General features: G+C 37.0%; 2 protein-coding genes across 4 annotated transcripts in view; one reads left to right on the top strand and one right to left on the bottom strand.

Annotated features, from left to right (window-relative positions):
* Positions 1-93, top strand: part of LOC106109582 — a 22,399-nt gene extending 22,306 nt beyond the window's left edge. The window contains exon 18 of the mRNA XM_013291139.1: positions 6-93. Coding sequence (XP_013146593.1) covers positions 6-93 — 88 coding nt within the window. The remainder of the gene's footprint in view (positions 1-5) is intronic.
* A 657-nt stretch (positions 94-750) lies between these two features.
* LOC106109613 (P protein-like) lies at positions 751-11,610 on the bottom strand. 3 transcript variants are annotated; one of them, XM_013291191.1, is made up of 17 exons: positions 11,438-11,610; positions 9,536-9,764; positions 8,081-8,243; positions 7,567-7,603; positions 6,356-6,491; positions 5,994-6,163; positions 5,407-5,646; positions 5,016-5,219; positions 4,739-4,854; positions 4,368-4,506; positions 4,162-4,297; positions 3,802-4,004; positions 3,627-3,720; positions 3,382-3,524; positions 3,069-3,179; positions 2,772-2,919; positions 2,529-2,707 (listed from the first exon to the last, which is right to left on the bottom strand). In XM_013291191.1, the coding sequence occupies exons 2-17, from the start codon at positions 9,732-9,734 to the stop codon at positions 2,529-2,531; spliced, it is 2,418 nt and encodes an 805-aa protein (XP_013146645.1). In that variant the 5' UTR covers positions 9,735-9,764; positions 11,438-11,610. The 3 variants fall into 3 exon arrangements, with proteins under 3 accessions (XP_013146646.1, XP_013146645.1, XP_013146647.1); XM_013291192.1 differs by having other exon boundaries at positions 751-2,707; positions 9,536-11,610; XM_013291193.1 differs by having other exon boundaries at positions 5,407-5,559; positions 9,536-11,610.
* Positions 11,611-13,456: the final 1,846 nt, after the last annotated feature.

The raw sequence follows: 13,456 nt of genomic DNA, 5'->3' as shown, positions 1-13,456 counted from the left end.
CTGAGCGACTGCGACGTGGACATCAAGTTCGACGGACACTCCACACAGCTGAAGCAGATCCGGCCGCTGCGGCCGCACAACCGCGCGCTCTAGCCGCGCCCACCCTGCCTCGCCGGGGCACAGGGTACAGGGGAGAGCGGGCGATGACAAAGTAATGGACTTCAACATCTCAAGTTACAGTGACAAGTGTTACTAAGAGAATGTAACATCACCAAACGATACAACACCAATGTCTTTTAACCTTTAAAATACAAAATAGTAAATACATTTTATAATGTAGGATGTGCTCAAAACTACAAAAATCTTGTAACCTTTTACTGCCCAGAAGCTTCCAATTTTGATTAGAAAATATAGCATTAATTAAATATATCGTAAAATGCTTTAGCTGAAGTAATGTACCAAAGAGTTAAAAGGCGACGAATATTGTGCAACTTAGAATAAAAATATTGAGCTTAGCAGGTCGTATAGTTCGTTTCATGTTTCCTGACTGTTGTAACGTGGTTTAAAACATACATAACAAATAACTACATCTTAAGAAATTGAATTTGAACTAAACCGAGTGAAAATGCTTGTCTTTTAGAAGTACGGCGTAAAAGTTTTAGTTTAAGTAAGGTGGATCTATATAAAGTTAAGATTTATAAGTATTAGGGCCTGTCCCACCACTGGCCGATAGAGACTCGGATAGCTTAAAAATGACGTCAATGTCAGATAACGAAACAAAATCCGATATTTCCATCGCATATTTTACACGTTAGATTGTTATCAAACAATTTACAATTTGGTGGGACAGGCCCTTAATGAAAAACAACACAATAATTGTTATAAACACTGATATTTGCTTTTTTAGGACTTTGTGAATGCTGGTTACATTCACTTTGGTAATTTTAAAATGAGCTCGAAGATATTTAAAAAATTGCGAATATACAGAACAGTTTTAGTATAAGAGAAATCTCAATATCTCAATCTCTAGTTTAATAACACGAAAGTTACAAAATATATTTCTTTATTAAAATTTTATCAGATATTAGAATACATTTTCAATTATTTACTGCCTCATTAGGAAGAAACGATTACAAAATAGCTAAATAATTTGCATTAATAACATCTAAATATTGCTGTCAAAATTGGCGGGAAAATATGCAGATATCCTTCATCTTGTGTATTCCGTGTTACTAGATGTTATATGCAGTAGTTAAGTTGGTTCGTCCTAGTTGTAAATTAAATGACCCAAAATATATTAATTTTATTTTAATTCAATGGTATTTGTAGACTAAGAAACAGAAACGAATATAGTCGGTTATGGTAGTGAAAATTTAGCTATAGTTAGTAAAATATGAGAGTAGTCCGTTCACCTGATATTATTAGCCTTATAAGCAAAAATAAAAAAAACCTTGTATTTTTCTTCCAAAGTTATATTTTATTTATTTAAAAAATATTACAGAAATGATTGCTCAAAATTATATCTCAGTCAAAAATCTGTGACAAGAATGTACAATTTTTATTGTTTAAAAAATTGCGCCCGATTAAAGAATAAAATGTCAGTTGTGTAACTGTACAATGAAATGGTATGAAATATATTTCGAAAATTATGTAAAACTTTAGTTTTATTTGTAAACATTTTCCTAATCAATACTTTTTATCTACTTAAAGAGAAATATGTTCATCCTTACGACCTCTAGCTTAACACCATTAACTTGCTCTTATGTACATAAATTGTAAATAAGGCCATGTGTGTTCGTATATTCCCCACATATACTGAATAGTAGTCTCAAAGCGGCGACCGAAGGTCTCAGCAGCTGATACTGTTCACTGTGCGCTCGGCGATGGAACACTCGACAGCGGCGCTGCCGAGCTCCACCATCAGCTGATTTACGTACAGGTTAATAAGCGAAGTTGAAGACAGCACGCCCTAACTCACCCCATCCCACATTACAACCCATACGCATGAAAACCTGTCCAGCCATTTGACTTCATTACTTTGATGACCGTAACAATATTTATAAAATGTTAACATATTCACCAGGACCATAGGTAATGTACAATAATATTTAAAAGAATTGTTAAATTAAATAACTTTAATAAAATTATATGATAAATTACACATTACATTTAAAAAAACAGATATAAACATAATTATTTGTACTTCATCGATATAACATAAATTTCGCTTTAAAAACAGTTATATACAATTTGCTACAAATTAGGAGATCCGATATTTGTACACTGGACGGAAACCTCCGATGCCTTTTTACTTAAGGCAACAAACAAATAATAAACTTTAATCTAACATACATTTAAAATAAATCAACAGTAGTACATTGGGGTAGGAATCCCAAATAAAATTTATCTTATGTTAAATACACCAAGCTTGAATTAAATTATGTCAACATTAATTACATAAATAGTGCTTTTAAAGAAAGTAACTTTTCAAAATTAAGAATTCCACTCTTATTTGAGCAGTTTGCACATTTGACGATATAAAACTTTACTGTCTCCATTAATGTATGACTGTCCGATGAGTGAGGCTGCTAGTGCCAGGTGAAGACGCAGTGGCAGAGGAGGAGGTAGAGCGAGGCGACGAGGAGGTGGCCGATCATGACGGGGAAGCCGACGCGGAAGAAGTGCAGGAAGGAGAAGCGGTAGCCGTGCTGCTCCGCCACGCCGGCGCACACCACGTTGGCGCTCGCGCCGATCAGAGTGCCGTTGCCTGCGACCGACACGGACCTTACGTCTTCCACACAGACCTCAACATCGCCCACAATCTTACTTACCTCCTAAACAAGCTCCGAAGAGCAAGGCCCATATGAGCGGCTGCAGCGGCAGGCCGAGGGCGGGGTTGGAGCCGATGGCCACCACCACGCGCACCATCATCGTCGTCAGCGGGATGTTGTCCACGAACGCGGAGATCATCCCCGATACCTGCGATATGAGATACACGATAAATACATGATATTACTGCAAATAACCTAAATAAAGTGGTATCATACAAAGATTAAACAGCGTAAGACTTTAGAAGACAGAATTCTGACGAGGTATTTGTGAAGATATGTCCAGGGAGGTGTACTGACCCACAGTATGAGCAGTATGGCGAGCGCGAGGCGCGCGCGGCCCTCCGCCAGCTGCACCAGCTGCTGCAGCAGCGCGCCCGCCAGCGAGATCAGCCCCAGCCGCGCCAGCGCCTGCAACAATTTACACAGATATTAGACAAGCTGAATAGAACTATCTTGTGAGGTCATAGGATCGACGGTCTTTTCACCCTCATTCGCTTTCCTTTACTATTCTATTCTAACCCTGCTTCTCATATTCCCTATCCCTTTTCGTTCCTGTGAAAAGATCAAAACACTTGTGATTGCTGTACAGTTTACAGTGTATGTGACGTACCTCCATGAGCACGAAGAGTGCAGCGAAGAAGAGCAGAGTGGACCACTCGACCCTGTGCAGCACGGGCTCCAGGTCCGCGCGGTCCGCCAGCAGCAGCAGCAGGATGGCGCCCAGCAGCGCCGTCCAGCTCAGAGACACGCGGTCTACTCGGGGGAAAAGAACATAGATTAAATTTGACAGTAGACCAAATATAACTATGTTTTTATATGTACGTGCTAATGTGCAATATATTAAAGTGAACTCACTGAAGTCAGGTATGGAGTGCAAGAAGAACACGACCACCACGAAAGCGATGGACACCGCCGCCTTCAGCAGCAGCGCCTTGTCCCTGATCTTGTACTGTTTGTATACACTGTCTTAGTTATATGAAGAAAATAATATGAACTATTTGAAATTAAGTAATGTAATTTTTGTCTAGACCTTGTCCTTCAACTCCTGCAGCGTGGTGTGGAAGGCGTCCTCGGGGCAGGCTCTGTGGCTGGTCTCCCGCAGGCGCTGCCGCAGCTGGAGGTGCAGCTTGGCCACATTCCTCTGCAGGCGCTCGCGCACCACCTGCACGTCTTTGCTCAGGTGCGGCAGAGACTCCGCCGCGCGCCGCCATATTGATATCTGGTTGCGGAGATCTACAACACAGTCTCTATTTTGAGAGAGTAAAAGAAAAATGTGTTTGAATGTTCTATAAATAAAGGATATAAGGTATTTAACGTCACTCCAGGATATAGAAGGCGACGTAAAAAGGAAAAGGTATTTTGGTAAGTGTATGTATGAGTGGTGTATGACCTTGTATGTGCCTGGGCTCCTTGAGGCGCAGGCGCGCGCTGTCACGGAACATGTAGCGCACCTGCAGCGAGGTCTGCACACACACCAGCACGATGCCCAGCGCCATGTGCAGCGTGAAGTTGCTGAAGTTGATGCCCTGCATATAGAATGTCACTAATGAACTAAGAACATCAGAGAAGAGCCGGTTTAGAGAGTTTGTGACTGACAGCATGTACGACGGCCTTGTTGGAGGCGACGATGACGTTGGGCGGGTCGCCGACGGGCGTGGCGGTGCCACCGATGTTGCTGTATATGGCCATCAGCATCAGGATCGGCACCGGGTCCAGGTCCATCACTTCGCACAACCTACAAACGTTATTCTATTGTATTCATCCCTGTAGAAACTCATCATCTTCCATTAGAAGCGCTAGATGGTGCTCAGGAGAGGATTTTACTACGAACACTCTAGAATACCCAGGTGGAGACTCCCTATAAATCTAAATCTAGAAATCTATGAGAATGTACATCAAGGTTCACCAAGCAGGAAGCGTTGCTGAAACATGGTGATCTGTGAAATGGTTGACATCAGACGTATTACCTGATGGTGACGGGCGACATGAGCAGCACGGTGGTGACGTTGTCGAGGAAGGTGGAGAGGGCGGCGGTGAGGCCGCACAGCAGGAACACCAGCGACCACAAGCGCCCTCCGGTCACCTGACACATTGTACACTCATTTCTTACAACAGGACTCGCTAAATATACAGTAATAAATCTTATAACATAAATAATCTTCAGGAAGGACAGTCAATATATGTAATTCGTCGGTTTCATTAGTTACACAGTCTTTTTATGGTATATTCTGCAATGCGATGTACCTCGAATGCAAAGACAGCCAAATAGTCAAATATGCCAGTTTCCGCCATGATGGCCACCAGCAGCATCATACTAAAGAGCAGCAGCAGCGTCTCCACGTCCAGCCAGGATATGATCTCCGGCAGCGAGGGCCGCTCCCCCACCAGGGCCAAGGCCGCTATCGACGTCGTCGAAACTAAAACTGCGGCCATTGTGCGGTGTATTATCTGAAAAAGTAAATAAACATATAACGGCCTAACTAAAGTAACCACCTAATTAAAGTTCTGAGAAAATTCAATGAGGGTTTCGCAATTTTTTTGGTGAAGGAAAGGATTCCGATTCTCAGATTCAGATTCGCTAATTGTCACTAATGAAGACATTGCGAGATTGCGGCTGTTAGTGTATCAAACTTGCCTCAAATATAATGAGCACGTACAGAGCGCACAGCAGCACGGCCGCGTAGAGCACGCCGGCCACGCCCGGCCGCGCGGCCGCCCAGCTCAGCGCCAGCGCCGCCGTCTCCGCCCCCGAGCTCTTCATGCGCAGGACGTACGTGCTGTTGCTCTGCTGCAGCTCAAACTTCCTAGATCTTTCTTCACCTGCGTTGTAATCTAGATCTTCGTCTGCTAAGAATACTGTCCAGGAGTCTGGTGGCTGGAATGGTTAATGGAATTTGACAAAACTTAAGTTACTATTGTTAGGAATAAAATTAGTACCGTGCTATAGAATTGGCGCAACTCTAGATTATCGGCATAAACGTCACGTCCCTAGCTGACAGCTGTCAATGTCATTAGAAGTATGGATAGATTTGGCGCGCATCCTAAGTCTTGACGAGAAGTATTGCTCTGAGTTAAAAGCGACAGTATCAATTAAATAAGTTGTCTAATACTATATAGGGATCGAAAACATTCAAAGAAAGAAAGAATTGACTCTTCTTAAGTCTTACTTAAGGTTTAGTATGATTATGTTACCCTTACTGGCTAACGGAACTGTAAAATTACCATTTCGTCTCGTATCTCAGTTGAAGAGTTCCACCTCTCGAGCCAGACCACCATCCTGTCCCTGGTCTCCAGTTCGCTGGAGTTCATTTTGATTTCCGCGTGCTCCGACAGGAAGGGTCCTGATACTTTGACTAAAATGGAGGTCGCTTCTAACGGGCCGATGGTATAATCTGAATTAAGAATTTAACACTCAATAGTTATATTGTTTTTTCTGTATTTTGAAAGACCTATTTCCCGTTGTAATAAACATTTTGCCGTAGACGATGGCATACAATATAGAATAAAAGACTGTGGAATATTTTAATTTCTAGTTATAATAAACAAGACATTAAGTTGCGATCTGGCTTTAGATGAACACATACTTTTAATTATTCCTGGAGGTATAGCAGTGTTCTTGAAGACTTCCTTCTTCTCGTCGCACGTTAGGAAGACCACTGTGAAGAACAACCAGCAGCCCAGCAGTAACGTCATCTTTATGTAATATTTTGCGTCCAATAACTGGAATTATCTTTCAAGTTTAACAAGATTCACTTTGTTCCAAATGATGATATAAACAACACTCAGATTATTGTATATCGTGATTTTTAACCTATTTAATAATAACTTTCGCCCGCGACTCCGTCTGTGTGGAATTAAAAAACCAAAGGTACCTTATGTGTTTTTTTCCGGCTAAGCTACATATTTGCTATATTGCATCGATATCCGTTGAACTGTTTAGGCTACAAACTTTAACAAGCATCCATCCATCTAAATTTTCGGATTGATAATCTAGTTAACCTAATATTACATATAAATGCGAAAGTTTAGATGATGGATGTTTAGATGTTTGTTAGAGTTTGTAGCCTAAACGGCTAAAGGGATCTCGATGAAATTTAGCAAAGATGTAGAGGATAGTCTGGAAGAATACATAGGCTTTATACTTTTGTTTTTTTATCCAGCGCTGACGGAGTCGCGGGTGAAAGCTAGTATTAGTATATAAAGTGAAATTGTGTAGATAGTTATAAGTTTTAGGGTCAGTTATTTGCGCAAAGGATTTGAATTGAAAATTTTTATTTATAAAGTTTACATTTTCCTTAACAACTGTGTATCAAAGTTGGTCTCTACAATCAAATCACATTCAACAAAAATCAATTTCATTTAAATGGTAGAGCAATAAAATAAAAACTTTATTGTGACAAGGTGCTAATAACACACGTCAATATAAAATACATGACAGCAAACAAAGACCCTGTCGTGCCATATTTAGATAAAGCGCTTTGAAATTAAACATAATTTCCTTTAAAAACTTCGATCTTTCAATAATGTTTTTGGTAATCAACTAAATGTCAGGCTTCGAAGTAAATAATCGTACGAAGAACGTATTATAATGTTAATTGTGTTAAATCGTAAGAAAATCTAAAAAAAACGTTTTTGAAATAAGTTGCCTACCGTATTTTAGTTTTAAAAGGAGTATAACGAAATAAGTTTGAAAGTAACGTTGAGTAAAATTAGTTATTTGTACATAGGAACCATCAATGTTAGGAATTAACGCAATTACGTTTTTTTTAATAATATACAGTTTGGAAAATGTTACCTTTCTTTGTAATTTGCCGACTGGCAGTTGAATTTGACTGAAAAGTAAATAAAAGCAGCATTAAGAAAATAATAAAAAATGATCCATAATGTTCTAAAAGTTTGTTGTTAGAACTTCATCTTTGTCTTTTGTTTTACGATCTAATTACGCCAATGCAATTAACATACTACTACTCATAATTATCATCACTCCTACCCTATCCTACTCCCGCAGTGCCGGCGCTCCTGGTTTTCATCCTCCAAATATCTCATACATCATCTCAGTCATCACTTCCTTCTTGATGTCACCTTTCACGCAATCCATTTCTTCGTAGGTCTACCTCAACCGGCGTAACTCCACAATCATAAATAAACTTCTCTTACTAACACCCTTATGTCAATTTTTGTTTGTTACTGTAGCAAATCTGTCTTAACTACTTGTCTAATATTGAAATGAGATGTTATTATCGTAATCTATATTAATTTTTAGGAATAAAATCAATTGAGTTTCTTTGTTTTTAAACTTAAATACATACGTATTATCTTTGGTATCATTGTTTCCAGAATCATCGACTATAGCGTCCCCGTTCGTACCCGCAGCTCCGTCTTTCCCGTCCAGTAGCGGTGCTGAATGCACCTCGGACAGGCGCTTGGTACCCTCAGATTCATTATCTCCTACTGGATTGATCTTTGATTTATCTGGAAGAGAATATGTGAATGTTTACATGCTTAAAACAGCGCCAAGCGTTCTATTCAGAATGTGAATAAAATTTTTGAGGTTATGAAACACTACAAACTCTGATTGTAAATATGCTCTATGCCATTTGCCTTATGAGGGGCTGGTGTGGGCGGAGAAAACTGCCTCCCATGAAGTTTGAAAAGGAAAAATAGATATGCTACCTTTTACTTACTCGAAGTCGGCTAGCGATCGTGTCCAAGTTTACAAATAAGGACATCCACAAAATTACAACACAGGACAAACGATCTTGTCATCTTATCAGTGTTGATATTTTATATCAATCTTACTAATATTATAAATAAGAAAGTTTAGATGGATGGATGGATGGATGGATGGATGGATGTTTGTTAGAGTTTGTAGCCTAAATGGCTGAACGGATCTGAATGAAATTTGGCATAGATGTAGAGGATAGTCTGGAAGAACACATAGGCTACTTTCTTTTGTTTTCATTAATACCACGCGGACGGAGTCGCGGGCGGAAGCTAGTATTTAATAAACACATCCATGTTTGTAGTTATTAGCAAATGTTACAAGTTTGGACACTTTAATTATTTGCAAGTTCAGTCTCTTTGAAATGTCAAATGCTACATAACTTTAGCTGTTCTACACATATTATTTATTAGTTAGTTTTATATAATATAGTATTTCATTAACAGTGTCGTATATCTTGTACCGATGACCGCTGAGTCATGAACGAGATACGTCTATATTAGTTGTTTACTTGTTTATTGTACACGTCGTGATAGACTTCAAGGCTAGGTATTATCGTTTTCTAGGCATAAAATTATTTTCCGTTAAGATACGAAATATCTGTTTAAAATGTATTGCATACTTGACTGGCTTTCTTGCTTTTGTAGCCTAATGATAAAGGAAAAATACAGAGAATATATCCGAAGATAACATTCTCTATAACTAAAACATGATAATAATCTAGATATATTCAGTTAAGATTTATCTAGACTTGAAAAGATAAACATATTGTAACAAAAGAAATGACACGAGATTGTAAACTACGAAAAAACGATATACTTTCTTCTGAGTCTCTCTACTAAATTAAATTTGAACTTTTAAAATGAAAACACAAATGAATTCTGTAACTTGACATTAGATTTTAGACTAAGTATTGAAGGACTTAAGTTTTATGAGGATTCATGGTTTGCTAGCGTAAGTCTGCGCCAGTTCCTACCAACACCTAAGTATCGTTACAAGCGTCATTGCAAGCCATATTTGAACTATCTTAGTTCAGCCTTACCAGTCTCCTCATATAGTTTTCTGAACTTGTCCAGTTCTGGGTCGTTTTTGACCTCGTCCGGTAGAGTGAGCCACAGCTGCAGCGAGTGCGGCGACACCTCACTGCACGACACCAGCGAGTACGTGCTGCGGTTCAGTTCGCGCTCCGCCTCCTTGCCGCCCCCACCCCCACCCCGCAGCACTCGCCAAAGTCGCTCCATCGTCTGGCAGCCTCAAAGCTTATGTTATATCTAGTAATCACATAAAGATCTTGAGCAACTTACAATACGGTACATTACTTCTCGGATATTTACTTAGCTGACGGAAGACATTATTAATTATAATATAACTTCATATGTCTATGCCTCTATGCACATCGGTTACGGGTGTTCTTGATTCCACCCTTCTTGAGTATTTCATCAATCTAGACAGGATATTATTAAAAAAAAACCCGTAATTATCCATGTTCCTTTAAATATATTCTGTATGTTTAATTCAATATTTTTTTCAATCCCACGCTGTGAGCAACTTATTTGCATATAGCGAATGACAAGACATTTTAGCGCAGCGATATAAGTAAATAAAATAATACCTATATATGTCGAACATGGAAAATTTATGAAAAATCAAAGCTTACCTAACAGAGGTGTTGAGGGTAACAATGGTGGTCGAGCACTAGTTTGTGTCAGAAGTCTGCAAGGCTTTTACATTGGCCACATACTGTACCTATTCGTGACAGGATTGAACTGGATTCAACATGTGCCATTTGTCGCGGCTACCGTGCCGTAATTATGATGACAAAATGTAGACCACGTGTTGCATTGTGTTGTACAAGGTTTTAGCTTGTCGCTTCCGCGTGAACGTGGGGAATAAGGAATTATCATAGTCGCCCTACCAATACATTATAGGCGTAGCGTCATAGGGGTTCATACACAGATATAATTGCATCCGGCTCGAAGGACCATGCAATTATTCGGGTGATTTAAGTTGGAGAAATGAATAAAAGAGATTTTTGGAACGGAGGATGTGTTTATTTTCAAGTTCAAGATGTATAGGCCGAAAAGACGACTCCCGCCGACAATTTATTCCGCGCTACGCGATACTCGCGACGTAAGTATTCACTGTTAGTTTTAAAGATTTACTTTTCCTTGTGTAGAAGAAGCCTACGCCTCATCTTTAATCATTCATGTTTTTTGATGAAGATTATCTTTTTAAACGATTCATTTATAGTTACTGGCTGTAAGATAATTAATTTAATATCTTAATAATATTATAAATCTCCTAAATGACGTAATAATAAAGAGTAATAAAAATTAATTGTTTGGAAAAAATAAACGCAAGATAAGTGTTCGTCTTTTATTGTAATAACGCATTGTTAAGATAAATAATAAGATTAATGATAAAAAGATGTCTGTTTCTAAGAGAAATGTGTCTTTGTTTTATAACTTGACGATAGTTCAGTAGGGCCACCAACTTACGATATGACATAAAAACTTGCCTAGCTTTGTTCCTGCAGACGAGCATAAAATAATATAAAAAATGCGGATTAAGACAGGCAGCCCTATTAAAGCCAGCTGAAGTTAGCGAAGGTCAGTAGTTTCAAGCGATAATTCACTCGAATACAGTTTATTCTCGCTTATATATAAATACTAATTCTATTTTTAATTGGAATAATAATGATTAAAAATATAGGTACTTAGTATTCGAACCCACGACCTTAATTCTGATGACCATTCAAAATATTTATAGAAGACCCTGAGTCATGTTACTATGGTAACAAAATAAAGTTTCATTTGTCGAACCTTTTCGCGCCAAGAATCGACGATAAATAAACATCATGTCATATTATCATGCAAACGCTTGGCAAAGTGGCAATGACAACTGAGTCCAGTGTAAATGCAATGAAACAAATGTTTATATTTACCAACAAAACTAAATTTTCCTTGACATTTTTCTTGTAGTCAGTAACAATTGTTATTTACATTTTTATTATTAGTTCGTTATAAAATTTTTAGTCCAATTCACACGTTAACGTATTTATTTATAAAACATTTAAAATAAACCCTGAGACAAACACTGCACGTTAAACAGCGCGCTAAAGTGGCGACTGTCATAGATAATAAAATGCAGAACCTTGCAAACGCAGCAGGTGTTGCCACGTTGTTATTTAAATAAATATATTCTACCAAAAATAAACGACAAAATGAAGCTCACATTTAGTAAAAATTTGCAAGTCTTCGCTCTTTTGTCACCTTCGATATCGATTGAGGGATGCATATACAGTTAATTTTGAATAATTTTTACTCTTATAAACATAACGCAAATTTGCCTACAGTATACGTATTATTATGATTGAATACAATTCGCAGAGATATCTTTTGGATATAAATTTTCATGACAAGTGGATACAAAACTTTTAAGGAAAAAACAGGATGTTATGGTTCGATGAATTTACGTTTTCATGTAATGCGATAAAAAATTGACATTTTAGAGTTATTACTAACTACAGTAATAAATTTCCAAACAATGTACCGAGTTACTTTATTATTTAATTATGTTGTCAAATTTTTTTCTTCTGTAAGTTGTAAATTTTAAATATTGCATTTTGTTCTTGTATTTGGGTTTTGTATGAAATTGGTATTCGGTGCTATGAGTGTACTTAATCTTATAAAGGTTTTTCATAGAAACAATAATAAACTTCAACTATTTTATTATAATTAAATACTTAACAGACAATAATTTGAGACATACTTAAATACACACTGACTTAAATAATAATCTTAAGGATAAAATAATAAATTCAACAGATTGAGTCAATTTAAGAATGAACAAAAAAGTAAAAAGAGAAATTCCTGATATTTTTGGAATGTAAAATTTAAATTTTTACTTATACGTTACCAGAAATGGACATAAAATATTTATGCAACTTTAGGACTATGCGAATATTACTACCGTTATGTTATAAAATTTCGTGGAGCCGATATTTCATTTTTGCTCTGTTACATATCACAACCAAATAAGGTACGCAAATTAAGTCTAAAAACTTCATGAAATATTTGATAATACTTACAATTGATTGAATCATTTTAAAACAATAACACAAACACGAAACTTTCGTAGAGTGTTGTAATTTAAAATATAATAGTTCAAGATGTCTGTTAAATTCTGATAGCTTTTTAAGGCGATCGTACAGTACATAGTACATATAGTATTTGTTACTAAGAACTTTAAAAGATTTCAAAGATAGAGTTGGCAAAATTAGATACTGCTGCAAAAATCTTTGGCAATGCAGTTGCGTACACAATATAGTAAGGTAAAAAAATAGAACCAAAAAATGGAGATATTGCAAACAAAAATGTATCAAAATCACTTTAAATTATCAGATATTAAAAGTGTGATAGCACATAATATTTACGTTAATATATTCTTTAGGTAAAATACATACAAGTTGCACCAAAAGTATATTTACTTATATTATAATCTAAGTAATCGCTTGCCCCTAACTATTTTGTTCAAATTATTCATTTATAACTATTATAATAAACAAACATATAATTATATAGAAATCAAAATAAAACATCTAAATCTTAAAAAAAAATTACTATAAAATACTGTTACTACGATCTCACTAAATTTATTAAAATAGAATAAAGAAACGGCAATTGCCTAAACATGTTAAAATAATTTGGTCAAAAACATTAACTACTAGGGCCTTCCATATATTGAAATCATTCTTCATAGTTCAATAATTTCTTCAAGAGTGACAGTACTTTCATATTTATTAACAGTTAGTTATAAGCAATTGCCGTTCCAACACGCACGTTGAAAACTAAAATGAAATAACACAAAATTATAAATAAAATTGTGAATGTAAAACAGTTTAAGGGAAAAAATGTAATCTAGAAATAAAAAGCTACCAAAAAAGTAGAACTGTTCAGAAAGT

This window comes from Papilio polytes, unplaced genomic scaffold, assembly GCF_000836215.1.
Source record: "Papilio polytes unplaced genomic scaffold, Ppol_1.0 DF821122.1, whole genome shotgun sequence".
Classification (NCBI taxonomy): domain Eukaryota; kingdom Metazoa; phylum Arthropoda; class Insecta; order Lepidoptera; family Papilionidae; genus Papilio; species Papilio polytes.
Note: the sequence above shows the minus strand (reverse complement) of the source record. Positions and strands in the feature narration are given on the sequence as shown.